This window comes from Dendropsophus ebraccatus, chromosome 3 (genome assembly GCF_027789765.1).
Source record: "Dendropsophus ebraccatus isolate aDenEbr1 chromosome 3, aDenEbr1.pat, whole genome shotgun sequence".
Taxonomy (NCBI): Eukaryota; Metazoa; Chordata; class Amphibia; order Anura; family Hylidae; genus Dendropsophus; species Dendropsophus ebraccatus.
In genome coordinates, this window is record NC_091456.1 from 199,048,563 (window position 1) to 199,067,133 (window position 18,571).

At 45.4% G+C, this 18,571-nt stretch overlaps 1 protein-coding gene across 2 annotated transcripts in view; it reads left to right on the forward strand.

The window, feature by feature from the left end:
* Positions 1 to 18,571, forward strand: part of CNTFR (ciliary neurotrophic factor receptor) — a 391,711-nt gene that overhangs the window by 279,424 nt on the left and 93,716 nt on the right. For both annotated transcript variants that reach the window (XM_069964886.1, XM_069964885.1), the window contains exon 7: positions 12,880 to 13,110. In XM_069964886.1, coding sequence (XP_069820987.1) covers positions 12,880 to 13,110 — 231 coding nt within the window. The remainder of the gene's footprint in view (positions 1 to 12,879; positions 13,111 to 18,571) is intronic.

Here is an 18,571-nt window from a genome sequence, read left to right on the forward strand (position 1 = left end):
GTGCTCCTTGCAGCACAAGGGCCTGTGGCGTCTAGTTTCAAGATCCACTGGGTTTCACGCTTTAAGAGGAGTTTGAGCCTGTCGGAACCGTCTGTGGTATGGTTAACCCTTTCCAGGCCAAAAAATTGTAGGAGCTTGGTATTAGACTGGTGTACAGTCCTAACGTGCTCAATCAGTCGTGGTACTCCTTTGCCCGTGCGCACAGAGTAAAGGTGTTCTTTGAACCGCGTCCATAGAGGGCGCTTAGTCTTACCAATATAGAATCTGTGGCACGGGCATAGGATAGCATAAATAACGTGGGTAGTACGGCATGTAATTAAATCACGCACAAAACAGTCCTGACCTGCCAAATTAAGGAAGGACGTATTATACATTTGCGAACAGTAGGAGCAAGAGCCGCAACGCTTATTACCTTCTGGTCTACCCTGTTGGAGCCAGTTCAGATTACGTTTAGGTGTACTTCTGTTTAATGAATCGCCTATAGTGGCATTTTTTCTGAAGGTAATGAGGGGTTGTCTATGAGCCACCGCTGCAATATCTGGGTCTTGCTGTAATAGGAACCAGTGTTTTTTGATGATATTGCAGATGGTGTTATTCATCTGAGTATTTTGTAAAATGAATGAAAATCTTTTATCATCAGAAGCATTAAGGGAGTTAGTGTTAGACTTATGCCTAGAGTGATGCAATGAAGCTCGATCTATTGCTGAGGCTCTGGTATAGGCTTTGTCTATGACGGACTGGGGGTAACCCCTACTGAGAAGGCGAGACTTTAATTCATTAGCTTGTCGCTGAAACCCTGTTTCAGTGTCATTTATGCGTTTGATTCGCAACATCTGTCCATAAGGGATGGAGTTGCGTACCTGGGGAGGATGGGAGCTCTCATAGTGGAGTAAGGCATTGGCTGCTGTATGTTTACGAAAAACTGTCGTGTGTAACTGAGTAGATGTGGCTGTGACTAAGACGTCTAAAAATTCTAGACTGTTTCCGCCAAAACTGGAAGTGAAAAACATGTTACAAGTATTAGTATTGTTAAGATAGGAAATAAATGAATCAAATCTATCAGCAGTACTACTCCAAACAATGAAAATGTCATCCACGAACCGTTTATACAGCAGTATGTCCCGACAAAAGGGGTTGACAGGGGCAAAAACAGAATTGACCTCAAGCCAAGCTAAAAAGAGATTTGCGTACGTACAGGAGACCGGCGTACCCATCGCGGTGCCGGTCTCCTGGCGGTACCAATCTCCTTCAAAGGTGAAACAGTTATTTTGGAGCACGAAAAGAAGAGCCTCTTTAATGAACAACTTAAACTCAGAGGATTTTCCCATGCCTGTGAGGATGTGGTGAATGGCCTCCACACCCGCATCATGGGGGATGCGGGTGTAGAGGCTCTCCACATCCACAGAGGCCAGGGAATACGCAGAACACCATTGGAAATCACGAATAGTAAGGAGGAAATCATTAGTATCTTTGAGATACGATGTGAAATATTTGAGGATCGGACGCAATGCCCAGTCCAAATATTGAGATAGACCTTCGGTCACTGAGCCGACCGCCGAGACGATGGGACGGCCCGGCGGGCGGCTCAGCGACTTGTGAATCTTGGGTAACAAGTACCATTTAGGTACTCTGGGGGACTCAGGGATGAGTCGCTCCGCAGTCCTAGAGTCAATGACGCCAGATGTCACATGTTTATGCAACAGAGAACGGAGTTGTTCTTTAATTTTCGGCGTTGGGTCTTTACTCAATCTGGAATAAGTACGGGCGTCCTGCAGCTGGCGATGGGCCTCCTGTACGTAATAGTCCCGTGTCATAACAACTGTGGCACCACCCTTGTCTGCTCTTTTTATGAGCAGATCGGGTCTTGATTTCAGCCATGTCAGGGCTTTCTGTTCCTTGGTGGTCAAATTGGAGTGAGGTTGTGGGTATAATAGTGCCTTGGCATCTCGCAGCACTGCTTTCTGGAAGAGATCAATAGGGCTGCCTGGTGTCACCTGAGGGGCAAAGGTCGAAGGATTGCCTCCTGTGAACGGCTCATCGGTGGAAACTGCATCGTTCACATCGTGAGTATTATCTTGGGAGTCCATAGTGGCAAGATCTAATATGCACATTTGTTCCTGCGTACTAAAAGTAGTGGGAGGAAAAAATCCTAAAGGGCCGATGGCATAATGGATCTTAGATGGCTTGGCACATGGAGGTGTTTTATTCTGGATGGCGAAAAATTTGTGCAAGTTGATTTTGCGCACAGCCTTGTATAAGTCGCTTTCAAATGACACAAATGAGAATTTTTCGTTAAGGCCAAAATTGAGTCCCTTACTTAAAAGAGATACACATCCCTCCGGGAGCTCAACTTCAGAGATGTTGATCACTGAAGGGGGGTCAGTTAGCGGCGCCATGAGACATGCTTCCGTTTGGTGGGGCCCCTGTTGGGCACGTTTCCACCTCTTCCCACCCCTCCTGGTTTTCTTCCTAAAGGGGGGGCATCGATGTCATTGGGCGCATTGCTGTCAGACATACTGGACTCAGAGTCCGTGGTCCAGAAGTCAGATACTCTACTGGTCTGTTTTGGTCGCCTCCTGGTTTTCAAGTTCCAGTCAAAGAGGTCTCCGGGCGTATAAATCACCATCTCAATTCCAGGATGACCCTGCTTTCATTACAGAGTGGCAAGAAGCCCATCATTCACATGCTTTGAATCTCGTGAAACTCATACTCAAAAAAAATCAATCAGAGTATGAAAAAGTGACCACAGATCTTCTCAAAGCTAAAATGGAATACCGCACACGCCTACCGGAATCACAATCCATGGCTTTTCTCAGTAAGCTAGACAAGCGCCTTATTTCATTTCAAACTGATCTGAAAGAACGTAAAAGAGAAAAATTCATCAGAGATAAGGCCGATTACGACCAAAATCGCATCTTTGACTGGAACTTGAAAACCAGGAGGCGACCAAAACAGACCAGTAGAGTATCTGACTTCTGGACCACGGACTCTGAGTCCAGTATGTCTGACAGCAATGCGCCCAATGACATCGATGCCCCCCCTTTAGGAAGAAAACCAGGAGGGGTGGGAAGAGGTGGAAACGTGCCCAACAGGGGCCCCACCAAACGGAAGCATGTCTCATGGCGCCGCTAACTGACCCCCCTTCAGTGATCAACATCTCTGAAGTTGAGCTCCCGGAGGGATGTGTATCTCTTTTAAGTAAGGGACTCAATTTTGGCCTTAACGAAAAATTCTCATTTGTGTCATTTGAAAGCGACTTATACAAGGCTGTGCGCAAAATCAACTTGCACAAATTTTTCGCCATCCAGAATAAAACACCTTCATGTGCCAAGCCATCTAAGATCCATTATGCCATCGGCCCTTTAGGATTTTTTCCTCCCACTACTTTTAGTACGCAGGAACAAATGTGCATATTAGATCTTGCCACTATGGACTCCCAAGATAATACTCACGATGTGAACGATGCAGTTTCCACCGATGAGCCGTTCACAGGAGGCAATCCTTCGACCTTTGCCCCTCAGGTGACACCAGGCAGCCCTATTGATCTCTTCCAGAAAGCAGTGCTGCGAGATGCCAAGGCACTATTATACCCACAACCTCACTCCAATTTGACCACCAAGGAACAGAAAGCCCTGACAGGGCTGAAATCAAGACCCGATCTGCTCATAAAAAGAGCAGACAAGGGTGGTGCCACAGTTGTTATGACACGGGACTATTACGTACAGGAGGCCCATCGCCAGCTGCAGGACGCCCGTACTTATTCCAGATTGAGTAAAGACCCAACGCCGAAAATTAAAGAACAACTCCGTTCTCTGTTGCATAAACATGTGACATCTGGCGTCATTGACTCTAGGACTGCGGAGCGACTCATCCCTGAGTCCCCCAGAGTACCTAAATGGTACTTGTTACCCAAGATTCACAAGTCGCTGAGCCGCCCGCCGGGCCGTCCCATCGTCTCGGCGGTCGGCTCAGTGACCGAAGGTCTATCTCAATATTTGGACTGGGCATTGCGTCCGATCCTCAAATGTTTCACATCGTATCTCAAAGATACTAATGATTTCCTCCTTACTATTCGTGATTTCCAATGGTGTTCTGCGTATTCCCTGGCCTCTGTGGATGTGGAGAGCCTCTACACCCGCATCCCCCATGATGCGGGTGTGGAGGCCATTCACCACATCCTCACAGGCATGGGAAAATCCTCTGAGTTTAAGTTGTTTATTAAAGAGGCTCTTCTTTTCGTGCTCCAAAATAACTGTTTCACCTTTGAAGGAGATTGGTACCGCCAGGAGACCGGCACCGCGATGGGTACGCCGGTCTCCTGTACGTACGCAAATCTCTTTTTAGCTTGGCTTGAGGTCAATTCTGTTTTTGCCCCTGTCAACCCCTTTTGTCGGGACATACTGCTGTATAAACGGTTCGTGGATGACATTTTCATTGTTTGGAGTAGTACTGCTGATAGATTTGATTCATTTATTTCCTATCTTAACAATACTAATACTTGTAACATGTTTTTCACTTCCAGTTTTGGCGGAAACAGTCTAGAATTTTTAGACGTCTTAGTCACAGCCACATCTACTCAGTTACACACGACAGTTTTTCGTAAACATACAGCAGCCAATGCCTTACTCCACTATGAGAGCTCCCATCCTCCCCAGGTACGCAACTCCATCCCTTATGGACAGATGTTGCGAATCAAACGCATAAATGACACTGAAACAGGGTTTCAGCGACAAGCTAATGAATTAAAGTCTCGCCTTCTCAGTAGGGGTTACCCCCAGTCCGTCATAGACAAAGCCTATACCAGAGCCTCAGCAATAGATCGAGCTTCATTGCATCACTCTAGGCATAAGTCTAACACTAACTCCCTTAATGCTTCTGATGATAAAAGATTTTCATTCATTTTACAAAATACTCAGATGAATAACACCATCTGCAATATCATCAAAAAACACTGGTTCCTATTACAGCAAGACCCAGATATTGCAGCGGTGGCTCATAGACAACCCCTCATTACCTTCAGAAAAAATGCCACTATAGGCGATTCATTAAACAGAAGTACACCTAAACGTAATCTGAACTGGCTCCAACAGGGTAGACCAGAAGGTAATAAGCGTTGCGGCTCTTGCTCCTACTGTTCGCAAATGTATAATACGTCCTTCCTTAATTTGGCAGGTCAGGACTGTTTTGTGCGTGATTTAATTACATGCCGTACTACCCACGTTATTTATGCTATCCTATGCCCGTGCCACAGATTCTATATTGGTAAGACTAAGCGCCCTCTATGGACGCGGTTCAAAGAACACCTTTACTCTGTGCGCACGGGCAAAGGAGTACCACGACTGATTGAGCACGTTAGGACTGTACACCAGTCTAATACCAAGCTCCTACAATTTTTTGGCCTGGAAAGGGTTAACCATACCACAGACGGTTCCGACAGGCTCAAACTCCTCTTAAAGCGTGAAACCCAGTGGATCTTGAAACTAGACGCCACAGGCCCTTGTGCTGCAAGGAGCACACCTGCGTAACACCTTCCCCCTCCCAGCTCCTGCCTCTGGTGTATGGAACAATAAACCTTACTATCTGCAGACCGGTGAGTGCGGATTCCTTTCTCTCCATTTGTTTATTCTACTGTCCCTGGCTGTTTCCTGCACCCCGATCATAAAGGTTGACCTGCACTGAACCTTGCTGCATGTTCCCTAGCTTGCAGCCTCACGATAGTGTTGTTTACTGCTGGTGCCGACTGAACTCCTCTCACCCGTTATATATTATGGTAGTTATATTCCTGTATATAGGAGCAGTATTATAGTAGTTATATCCCTGTATATAGGAGCAGTATTATAGTAGTATATTCCTGTATATAGGAGCAGTATTATAGTAGTATATTCCTGTATATAGGAGCAGTATTATAGTAGTATATCCCTGTATATAGGAGCAGTATTATAGTAGTATATTCCTGTATATAGGAGCAGTATTATAGTAGTTATATTCCTGTATATAGGGGTCAGTATTATAGTAGTATATTCCTGTATATAGGAGCAGTATTATAGTAGTTATATTCCTGTATATAGGAGCAGTATTATAGTAGTATATCCCTGTATATAGGAGCAGTATTATAGTAGTATATTCCTGTATATAGGAGCAGTATTATAGTAGTTATATTCCTGTATATAGGAGCAGTATTATAGTAGTTATATCCCTGTATATAGGAGCAGTATTATAGTAGTATATCCCTGTATATAGGAGCAGTATTATAGTAGTATATTCCTGTATATAGGAGCAGTATTATAGTAGTATATATTCCTGTATATAGGAGCAGTATTATAGTAGTATATTCCTGTATATAGGAGCGGTATTATAGTAGTTATATTCCTGTATATAGGAGCGGTATTATAGTAGTTATATTCCTGTATATAGGGGGCAGTATTATAGTAGTATATTCCTGTATATAGGAGCAGTATTATAGTAGTATATTCCTGTATATAGGAGCAGTATTATAGTAGTATATTCCTGTATATAGGAGCAGTATTATAGTAGTTATATTCCTGTATATAGGAGCAGTATTATAGTAGTTATATCCCTGTATATAGGAGCAGTATTATAGTAGTATATCCCTGTATATAGGAGCAGTATTATAGTAGTATATTCCTGTATATAGGAGCAGTATTATAGTAGTATATATTCCTGTATATAGGAGCAGTATTATAGTAGTATATTCCTGTATATAGGAGCGGTATTATAGTAGTTATATTCCTGTATATAGGAGCGGTATTATAGTAGTTATATTCCTGTATATAGGGGGCAGTATTATAGTAGTATATTCCTGTATATAGGAGCAGTATTATAGTAGTATATTCCTGTATATAGGAGCAGTATTATAGTAGTATATTCCTGTATATAGGAGCAGTATTATAGTAGTATATTCCTGTATATAGGAGCAGTATTATAGTAGTTATATTCCTGTATATAGGAGCAGTATTATAGTAGTATATTCCTGTATATACGGAGCAGTATTATAGTAGTTATATTCCTGTATATAGGAGCAGTATTATAGTAGTATATTCCTGTATATAGGAGCAGTGTTATAGTAGTATATTCCTGTATATAGGAGCAGTATTATAGTAGTATATTCCTGTATATAGGAGCAGTATTATAGTAGTATATCCCTGTATATAGGAGCAGTATTATAGTAGTTATATCCCTGTATATAGGGGCAGTATTATAGTAGTTATATTCCTGTATATAGGAGCAGTATTATAGTAGTATATATTCCTGTATATAGGAGCAGTATTATAGTAGTTATATCCCTGTATATTGGAGCAGTATTTCTGTTACTGGTTATGATGTACATGATTTGTTGTGTCAGATCTTTATTATCTTATGACTATTGGATTTTATAATCAGAGTTATTATAATATATTTCGGGAGAAGTGATTTTTTCGTGTCAGATCTGAGTTACCATCCCCCGTATTTTTCAGGATTGTTGCTCTGGACGCTAGGTTGCACGCTGCACTCAGCAGATTCATAGAGAGTATCACACATGGTGGGATTGGATACAGGGGGCTCAGCAGAGGGTATCACACAATGGGATTGGATACAGTCGGCTCCTGTGTAGACTTTAGCAGGGACTCTCTTGTTTTGCTGTATCCCAGGAGATTTGCCTTTTTCCCTCTGTAGATTATTTATGGGTTTTAGCAATGAAAACAGATTAGTGAGAGGTCAGGGGTCGGCAGCAGGGTCAGGGGTGCAGGAAGAGTCTATACCACAAGGTCTGCACTGGGAAACCACATGAAAGGGGGCGGCTAAGTCAGTGTGAATGTAGTCAATGTACACAGAGGAGCTGCCGCTGATGAGATCATCAATACTGAGGAGCTGCTTCGGATGACATCATCAGTACTGAGGAGCTGCTTCGGATGACATCATCAGTACTGAGGAGCTGCTTCTGATGACATCATCAGTACGGAGGAGCTGCCTCTGATGACATTATCAGTACTGAGGAGCTGCCTCGGATGACATCATCAGTACTGAGGAGCTGCTTCTGATGACATCATCAATACTGAGGAGCTGCTTCTGATGACATCATCAGTACTGAGGAGCTGCTTCTGATGACATCATCAGTACTGAGGAGCTGCCTCGGATGACATCATCAGTACTGAGGAGCTGCTTCTGATGACATCATCAGTACTGAGGAGCTGCTTTTGATGACATCATCAGTACTGAGGAGCTGCTTCTCATGACATCATCAGTACTGAGGAGCTGCTTTTGATGACATCATCAGTACGGAGGAGCTGCCGCTGCTGAGATCATCAGTACTGAGTAGCTGCTTCTGATGACATCATCAGTACGGAGGAGCTGCCTCTGATGACATCATCAGTACTGAGGAGCTGCTTCTGATGACATCATGAGTACTGAGGAGCTGCTTCTGATGACATCATCAGTACTGAGTAGCTGCTTCTGATGACATCATCAGTACGGAGGAGCTGCCTCTGATGACATCATCAGTACTGAGGAGCTGCTTCTGATGACATCATCAGTACTGAGGAGCTGCTTCTGATGACATCATCAGTACTGAGTAGCTGCTTCTGATGACATCATCAGTACGGAGGAGCTGCCTCTGATGACATCATCAGTACGGAGGAGCTGCCTCTGATGACATCATCAGTACGGAGGAGCTGCCTCTGATGACATCATCAGTACGGAGGAGCTGCCTCTGATGACATCATCAGTACGGAGGAGCTGCCTCTGATGACATCATTAATACTCATTAACGACTCTGATGCTGTAAATGGCTTGTGGTTAGGTCCCTACTATGTAGTTAGGCCTCTTCATTTTGCCCTCATTAAGTATTTAGGCCCCAGTCTAAGGGCCCTATTCCACCGAACAATTATCGTTTGCATAATCTTTAACAATCTCAAACGACCGCTATTGCAAAAGACCTGAAAACGTTCACTCATTTCCATGGAACGATAATCGTTACTTATGATCGTAATTGCGATAGTTTTTTCTAAGCTCTTTATTCGCTATTGCGTTCGTATCTATTGCGAACGACTGAACGAAGTCTTATTCAATGCGAACGATTTGCGAATGAGCAACGATAAAAATAGGTCCAAGTCTTATAAAGCGATCAATGATTTCTTGTTCGGTCAGTAATCGTTAACTGCAATTCAACTGAACGATTATCGTTTAGATTCGAACGATTTAACGATAATCTGAACTGTAATCGTCCGGTGGAATAGGGCCCTAAAGGTAGACCTCTTCTTTGTGCCTACCATCTGTAGTTAGTCGTCCCCTATTTGCCCTCACACTGTAGTTAGTCGTCCTCTATTTGCCCTCACACTGTAGTAAGTCGTCCCCTATTTGCCCTCACACTGTAGTTAGTCGTCCTCTATTTGCCCTCACACTGTAGTTAGTCCTCCTCTATTTGCCCTCACACTGTAGTTAGTCGTCCTCTATTTGCCCTCACACTGTAGTTAGTCGTCCTCTATTTGCCCTCACACTGTAGTTAGTCGTCCTCTATTTGCCCTCACACTGTAGTTAGTCCTCCTCTATTTGCCCTCACACTGTAGTTAGTCGTCCTCTATTTGCCCTCACACTGTAGTTAGTCGTCCTCTATTTGCCCTCACCCTGTAGTTAGGCCTTTCTTTTTGCTCTGACACTGTTGTTCATCAACCCCCCCCCCCCCCTTTTTGTCCCCACACTGTAGTTAGGCCCTTGCCCTGTAGTACCAGTGTGTATGACTGTGTAGAGTTGATGGACCCCCCCAGTCATCCTATCAGCCACATTATAATGTCCACTTCTTCATCTCCATGTTACCTACTTGCCGGGTGTGTATGATGGGTCGGCCGCAGGTGATTTCCCTCTATGTTATGTATTTGCCGGGTGTGTATGATGGGTCGGCCGCAGGTGATTTCCCTCTATGTTATGTATTTGCCGGGTGTGTATGATGGGTCGGCCGCAGGTGATTTCCCTCTATGTTATGTATTTGCCGGGTGTGTATGATGGGTCGGCCGCAGGTGATTTCCCTCTATGTTATGTATTTGCCGGGTGTGTATGATGGGTCGGCCGCAGGTGATTTCCCTCTGTTATGTATTTGCCGGGTGTGTATGATGGGTCGGCCGCAGGTGATTTCCCTCTATGTTATGTATTTGCCAGGTGTGTATGATGGGTCGGCCGCGGGTGATTTCCCTCTATGTTATGTATTTGCCGGGTGTGTATGATGGGTCGGCCGCAGGTGATTTCCCTCTATGTTATGTATTTGCCGGGTGTGTATGATGGGTCGGCCGCGGGTGATTTCCCTCTATGTTATGTATTTGCCGGGTGTGTATGATGGGTCGGCCGCGGGTGATTTCCCTCCATGTTATGTATTTGCCGGGTGTGTATGATGGGTCGGCCGCAGGTGATTTCCCTCTATGTTATGTATTTGCCGGGTGTGTATGATGGGTCGGCCGCAGGTGATTCCCTCTATGTTATGTATTTGCCGGGTGTGTATGATGGGTCGGCCGCAGGTGATTCCCTCTATGTTATGTATTTGCCGGGTGTGTATGATGGGTCGGCCGCAGGTGATTTCCCTCCATGTTATGTATTTGCCGGGTGTGTATGATGGGTCGGCCGCAGGTGATTTCCCTCTATGTTATGTATTTGCCGGGTGTGTATGATGGGTCGGCCGCAGGTGATTTCCCTCTGTTATGTATTTGCCGGGTGTGTATGATGGGTCGGCCGCAGGTGATTTCCCTCTATGTTATGTATTTGCCGGGTGTGTATGATGGGTCGGCCGCAGGTGATTTCCCTCTATGTTATGTATTTGCCGGGTGTGTATGATGGGTCGGCCGCAGGTGATTTCCCTCTATGTTATGTATTTGCCGGGTGTGTATGATGGGTCGGCCGCAGGTGATTTCCCTTCATGTTATGTATTTGCCGGGTGTGTATGATGGGTCGGCCGCAGGTGATTTCCCTCTATGTTATGTATTTGCCGGGTGTGTATGATGGGTCGGCCGCGGGTGATTTCCCTCCATGTTATGTATTTGCCGGGTGTGTATGATGGGTCGGCCGCAGGTGATTTCCCTCCATGTTATGTATTTGCCGGGTGTGTATGATGGGTCGGCCGCAGGTGATTCCCTCTATGTTATGTATTTGCCGGGTGTGTATGATGGGTCGGCCGTAGGTGATTTCCCTTCATATTACCTATTTGCCGGGTGTGTATGATGGGTCGGCCGCAGGTGATTTCCCTCTGTTATGTATTTGCCGGGTGTGTATGATGGGTCGGCCGCAGGTGATTTCCCTCTATGTTATGTATTTGCCGGGTGTGTATGATGGGTCGGCCGCAGGTGATTTCCCTCTATGTTATGTATTTGCCGGGTGTGTATGATGGGTCGGCCGCAGGTGATTTCCCTCTATGTTATGTATTTGCCGGGTGTGTATGATGGGTCGGCCGCGGGTGATTTCCCTCTATGTTATGTATTTGCCGGGTGTGTATGATGGGTCGGCCGCAGGTGATTTCCCTCTATGTTATGTATTTGCCGTGTGTATGATGGGTCGGCCGTAGGTGATTTCCCTTCATATTACCTATTTGCCGGGTGTGTATGATGGGTCGGCCGCAGGTGATTTCCCTCTGTTATGTATTTGCCGGGTGTGTATGATGGGTCGGCCGCAGGTGATTTCCCTCTGTTATGTATTTGCCGGGTGTGTATGATGGGTCGGCCGCAGGTGATTTCCCTCCATGTTATGTATTTGCCGGGTGTGTATGATGGGTCGGCCGCAGGTGATTTCCCTCCATGTTATGTATTTGCCGGGTGTGTATGATGGGTCGGCCGCAGGTGATTTCCCTCTATGTTATGTATTTGCTGGGTGTGTATGATGGGTCGGCCGCAGGTGATTTCCCTCTATGTTATGTATTTGCCGGGTGTGTATGATGGGTCGGCCGCAGGTGATTTCCCTCTCTGTTATGTATTTGCCGGGTGTGTATGATGGGTCGGCCGCAGGTGATTTCCCTCTATGTTATGTATTTGCCGGGTGTGTATGATGGGTCGGCCGCAGGTGATTTCCCTCTATGTTATGTATTTGCCGGGTGTGTATGATGGGTCGGCCGCAGGTGATTCCCTCTATGTTATGTATTTGCCGTGTGTATGATGGGTCGGCCGTAGGTGATTTCCCTTCATATTACCTATTTGCCGGGTGTGTATGATGGGTCGGCCGCAGGTGATTTCCCTCTGTTATGTATTTGCCGGGTGTGTATGATGGGTCGGCCGCGGGTGATTTCCCTCTATGTTATGTATTTGCCGGGTGTGTATGATGGGTCGGCCGCAGGTGATTTCCCTCTGTTATGTATTTGCCGGGTGTGTATGATGGGTCGGCCGCAGGTGATTTCCCTCTATGTTATGTATTTGCCGGGTGTGTATGATGGGTCGGCCGCAGGTGATTTCCCTCTATGTTATGTATTTGCCGGGTGTGTATGATGGGTCGGCCGCAGGTGATTTCCCTCTGTTATGTATTTGCCGGGTGTGTATGATGGGTCGGCCGCAGGTGATTTCCCTCTATGTTATGTATTTGCCGGGTGTGTATGATGGGTCGGCCGCAGGTGATTTCCCTCTGTTATGTATTTGCCGGGTGTGTATGATGGGTCGGCCGCAGGTGATTTCCCTCTATGTTATGTATTTGCCGGGTGTGTATGATGGGTCGGCCGCAGGTGATTTCCCTCTGTTATGTATTTGCCGGGTGTGTATGATGGGTCGGCCGCAGGTGATTCCCCTCTATGTTATGTATTTGCCGGGTGTGTATGATGGGTTGGCCGCGGGTGATTTCCCTCTGTGAGTCCGTGAAACTCGTTGCCGTGTTCTGTGACCTCGCCGGGGGCTTCAGGCTTCTCATCTCTTGTGTCTCCCGCAGATCCCCACATCCAGTATGAGAAGATCGGCTCCAACGTAGTAATAAAGTGTGGCAGCATGGATCCGGAGGCGGCCGTCACCTGGACGGTCAATGGAACCGACATCGATCACTCCCAGCTCAACGGCTCTGCTCTTCTCCTGCATAATGTGGATTTCTCGCACATTGGTTTCTACTCTTGTTTTGAAGGGTCCTCGTGGCAACTCTGGCACCAGACCATCCTGAAAGTGGGCCGTGAGTATCCCACCCTACTACCCTGTATACTAAGGCTAAATCCTGATAATCCAGAAATCCTGAGGGGTACATCCTAATAATCCAGAAATCCTGAGGGGTACGTCCTGATAATCCAGAAATTCTGAGTAGTAAATTCTCAAAAAATGTTGCTGGGGCCTGAACCTGCCTATAGTATGCCATATATAATAGTAGAGTCTTCTTATGTGGCACCATAAAAGTTACAGCCCTTCTAATCTATAGGTACCCCCTGCTTATGTATAGTTACCCTCCCGCTGACCTATAGGTACCCCCTGCTTATGTATAGGTACCCCCCTGCTGACCCATAGCTTCCCCTCTGCTGACATATAGTTACCCCCTTCTGACCTATAGATACCCCCTGCTGACCCATATTTACCCCCCTTCTGACCTATGGGTACCCCCTGCTCATAGTTACCCTTGTGCTGACTTATAGTTACCCCCTGCTTATCTATAGTTACCTCCCTTCTGAAGTATATTTGCGTCTTTCTGATCTGTAGTTACCCCCCTGCTCATCTATAGTTGCCCCTTTCTGATCAGTAGTTACCCCCTGCTGATCTATAGCTCCATGTTGTAAAGACCTAGGACCAATATGATGACGGATGAAGAACCTTCTCAGGGATTCCGGACTATCAGCATTGTGCTCCGTACCAGGTGTTACCCCGTGAGATGGTGGCACAGGCTATTACAGTGCAGTAAGGTTGACCTTTTTTGCTACATGCGCTGATCTGTTGGTGACAGTGACTGATGGGTAATAGAGCAGATTTCCCAGCACTATGTGTATGAGACGCTACATGAGACGAGTTATTACAGCTCTTCAGCTTATGGTTGTATCAGTCATGTGCAGTACCACTGTTCACCACTGCTGTTCCCATAGACTGACATGCAATAGCGCCTCCTAGTTCAGTGTAGCCTGGGCCATATTCTGCTATAATATATATATATATATATAACTCCACAATTGTCAATGGTCCAACATCTTCCATTGAAGTAAATCTGCAGACGTCCAGCACGCCAGTATGGGAAGTCAGCATGATTGTTGTGAAATGTATGTAAGATATAGAACCAGACGGGTCCAGAGGTCTGATACTGGCTGGAAACCATGAAACCCATTGAAGAGAAGTGAAAGTGTTGTGTACCTCATCCTCTCCGTCTCTGGATTTCTAGCTGATCTGCCCGTACGACATGGCATCTCATTTCTTCAGGTCAGATTGTACAGAACTCGGGTTATTTCTGTAGAATTTCTCAGTAATTTTGGCAAATCATAAATATTCTATCAACTTTTTATGAGCTTCTGTGAGCCGAGCCTCGAGGCGCAGATATAACAGTTGTGAAGCGTCCAGAGGAGGTGATATCTAGGCTGCTCTGTTCTCTGGTGACAAAACAACTTAGTGTTTTCCAACTTGTGGCTCTCCAGTTACCGTAAGACAACAACTCCCACCAGCGAAGGCCGTCAGGGCATGGTGGACTGGTAAGTTTGGAAGAACTGGAGAGTCATGGGTTGGGGACACTGGTTTAGGTACAGGTAGACACTGCCAGATCTGATCTGATATTTCGAATTCAAAATCTTAACAGGTCTATTGAATTTTCATGGCTGTTGAAGGACTGGGATACGCAGATCAATGGGGCTCAAAAAATTACTTAGATAAATGATATTGTCGAATGTATCTGTGCCTCGAATTTGTATCAGAACTTTGAAGATGTTTGGTGGCTGGCCATCGTCTTTCTCCCCTGTTGGTTTTTTTTGTCATCTTAGTCACGTTTCACCACTCGTTCCAATCAACCAGACTTGTTGCGTCTTCTTAAGGACATTTCATCAATGTTCCAAGAGGATTCATCAGACGGAACAGTCGCACTGAAGAGGCCACTTGGATCGGCGTCTTCACAATTCGCAATATGTCCAGCTGATTTTGACTCTGATGAGTGATGAAGCGTCTTCCCTTTGATTTTGCTCTACTATGGTCGGATAAACCTTGACCTGGAAGGAAAAAAAAAACCTTCACGGTCCAGTAAAGACGATGATGTCACATAATGTCTCACCCATGGCATCCAGTGAACCACTTCCCATAGAAAAGGTCAATGGTTCTGAGTCAGGGCAGATTTTTATATATCACGGCACGAGCCAGTGGTGCGCGGCTAATATTGGCTCAGAAATGAAATTTTTGGCTGAGGATTTGACTTTGAAAATGTGGTCAGGACTGTTCTGTACTTTGTCCCCCGGAGAGATTGAAATCTACATTCAGATAATACGCGAGACACAATGTCTGGCTGGAAGCCTTTTGCCCGGTTCTTTCCATTTTACTAAGTGGGTAACATGGTTTCCGATGATAGGACATGAAGTAATGACAATCATATTTTCACAATAAATTGTATTTATTCTGCTGCGAGCAGTAAATGAAGGAAGTAGTGGATGATATCCATCAAAGTGTGCAGTCACACATGAATCATTGTGTATGTCCAATCTTGCTGAAAAATAACAGCTACGGACATCCAGCCATCGGGACATTGTATAAATGAGTTTTCAGAGCCGGGAGGGGGGTGGGGAGTTAATTCTGTCAGCGTCGGTGAACAAATCTACAAGGAATGAGAAGAGCAGAGACGGCTCATTTGTGAGGTGCACGGGATGACTTATAGACTGGCGGAGGCAGTAAGGATCTGACGAATGTCACCCTTCCACCAACTCATTCTAGTATTCCTCCGCCCCTCCACACTGGCGTTACTCCTCTCTGCCTCCTTTAATCTCATTCCGTTCTCCCTCGACCCTTCTTCATCCTCCATATGACATTATTGTAGCTTTGCCTCTTCATTTCCTATAGTAGACTGACTCCATTCCACCATAAATCCTTCTTGTCCCATTCTTACTCCACCAGTCTTTGGCTTCACCTCTCAATGACTTTAACTCAGTCCTACATCTTATTGTAAAGTGATGGTCAGTTTGTGGTGTCCTGTCGTGTCACTTTTACCTGTGGCACCTCTACGCCTATTATCTACAAGGACTGAGAAGAGCAGAGACGGCATCAAAAACCTGGCGAATGTCACTCTTCCACCGTAACATTCTAATATTCCTTCTCCCTTCCCCCATTACTGCTCTCTTCTCATTCTGCTCTTTCTTGTTCTTTATTCTTAGGATATTTAGACTTCTGACTCCACTGTAAATTCATCTTGTTCCATCCTTATTCCACCAGTGGTTGGCTTCCCTTCTTGATGACTTTACCTTGTGTCTCCTAAGTCTTGATACATAGTCTTATTTGTTTTCACTCTTCCACCACCATTCTAGTATTGCTTACCCCTCCCCACTCACAATATTCCTCTCTGCCTCTTTTGATCTAATTCTCTTGACCTTTCTTCATGGTTCTTAAGACATTATTGTAGATCTTGCCTCTCATTTTCCATAGTAAACTGACTCCATTCCACCATAAATTTGTCCTGTCCCATCCAAATTCCACCAGTGCTTGGCTTCACCTCTCGTTGACTTCACCTTATGTCTCGGGTAACATATCTTTTTGTAAAGTAGTTGTCACTCTCTGGCTCCTGCTCGGGGGAACCTTTCATGTCCTCTGCCTCAGGGTGATATTTGGGTCCCAGTGCTATCAGTGGACAGGGTGAACATCCAGTGACTGCATAGCTCCTAGCTTCCTTGTTGTACACAGCCGATTGGTGGTTCCAAGGAGAAGCGCCCCCCCCCCCATGCTCCATGTATTGGCTGGGGCCCACAGTATAATCCAGGGTCCTCATCGTATTTATGATTAGTTGGCCGTTACTAAATATCTTCATGCTCTCTCGATCTTGTACCGTATCTCCTCTGGGATTATGAGCTCATTCCTTTGGCTTCCTCTTGACATTTTATGCCTCTATACCGGTTGAGAAGCCATGATTATCAGCTTCCTATTGATTGCGCTATATCCGAGCTCAGGATCCTTGAGAGCAGATCTTCACGTCTTATCTTTTAACCTTGCAATGTTAAGAGAACCAATCTGGGAGTCTAGGCCAGTCCTCCGCGAGTGTGGATGTCTCTAATCAGTCCTCGGTGGAGTCTACTGTTTGTTGGTCATTGACCTTCACAAATACGTAGAAGATGGGAAACTTCTCATATTCTACAGAAAACGTGTGCACTCCATTATATTTTCATTATCCTAAATCCAATCATCCAGAATAGTATTAGCTGCTTTATCTTGGTGACCTCTCTCGCAGCGGGTAGAAGGGTATGGTTTTCATTAGCACAGGCTCTGTCACTGGATATAGCGTGGAAATTAATTTCAGGTTCTCCTCCATAGCGCACAGGCAGCCCTGTCAATAGACACTCACTTCTCTTCTAAGAACTGTTGATTTATTTAATTGAAATTGGGCCAATATAAAATCATTTATTTTTGGAGGCACACATGCGTGACGCCGCCATCTCTCCGAACGCCTCCTATTTATCCACATCTGCAGAAAACATTGCCGTCTTCCAGGAGTGCAAAGCGGAGAAAAACATGGAAATATAATGGTCGCAGTTTACTTCATTTTGTTTTTTTTACCTTTTCCCTTACATGAGGGTCCCCATACATAATCCTGTGCACGTGTGTGGTCCCCAACACTACAGCAGCTGAGCTGAAACCCCAGGGTACCCCCGATTTACATGAGGATGTACTATGTGGGATCAGACCCTACGGAAGAACATCTCTAATTCCCCATGTCTCTACAAGAGAGAGTGTCCGGCTGCCTATAAGTGTTTCTTTTAAGCAGAGGAGGGATATAACATTAGTGGAGGAAGCTAAAGGTGTTGAGCAGGGGAGGGGCAGATAGAATATAGTAGTAAGCAGAGGAGGGGTATAAGATTAGTGAGGAGGGAGCTGAGCTTATATAGGTGTTAGGAGGAGAGGGGCAGAGAGTTAGAATAAAATCTAAAGCAGAGGAGGGAGATAAGATTCGTAAGGAGGGAGATAAATGTGGATAGATGTTAAGCAAGGGAGGGAGGGACAGAGACGTAAGCAAAGGATGGAATGGTTAGGTGGGGTAAAATATTAAGCAGGGGAGGGGCAAAGAGTCAAATTATAGTTGTAAGCAGAGGAGGGATATAGGATTAGTGAGGAGGGAGCTGAGCTCAGATAGATGTTAAGCAGGGGAGGGACAGAGTCAGATTATAGTTGTAAGCAGAGGAGGGATATAGGATTAGTGAGGAGGGAACAGAGCTTGGATAGGTGTTAAGCAGGGGAGGGGAAGAGAGAAAGATTACAGTCATACAATGCATAAACAGAAAGGAAATTCAGAGGGCACTCACCGTAAAAAATGATTCTTTTATTGTGATTACAGTCATATGCAGAGAAGGGAGATAAGATTAGTAGGGAGGGAGCTGAGCTTGGATAGGTGTTAAGCAGGGGAGGAGCAGAGAGTGAGAATAAGGTTGTAAGCAGAGGAGGGTTATAAGATTAGTAGGGAGGGAGCTGAGCTTGGATAGGTGTTAAGC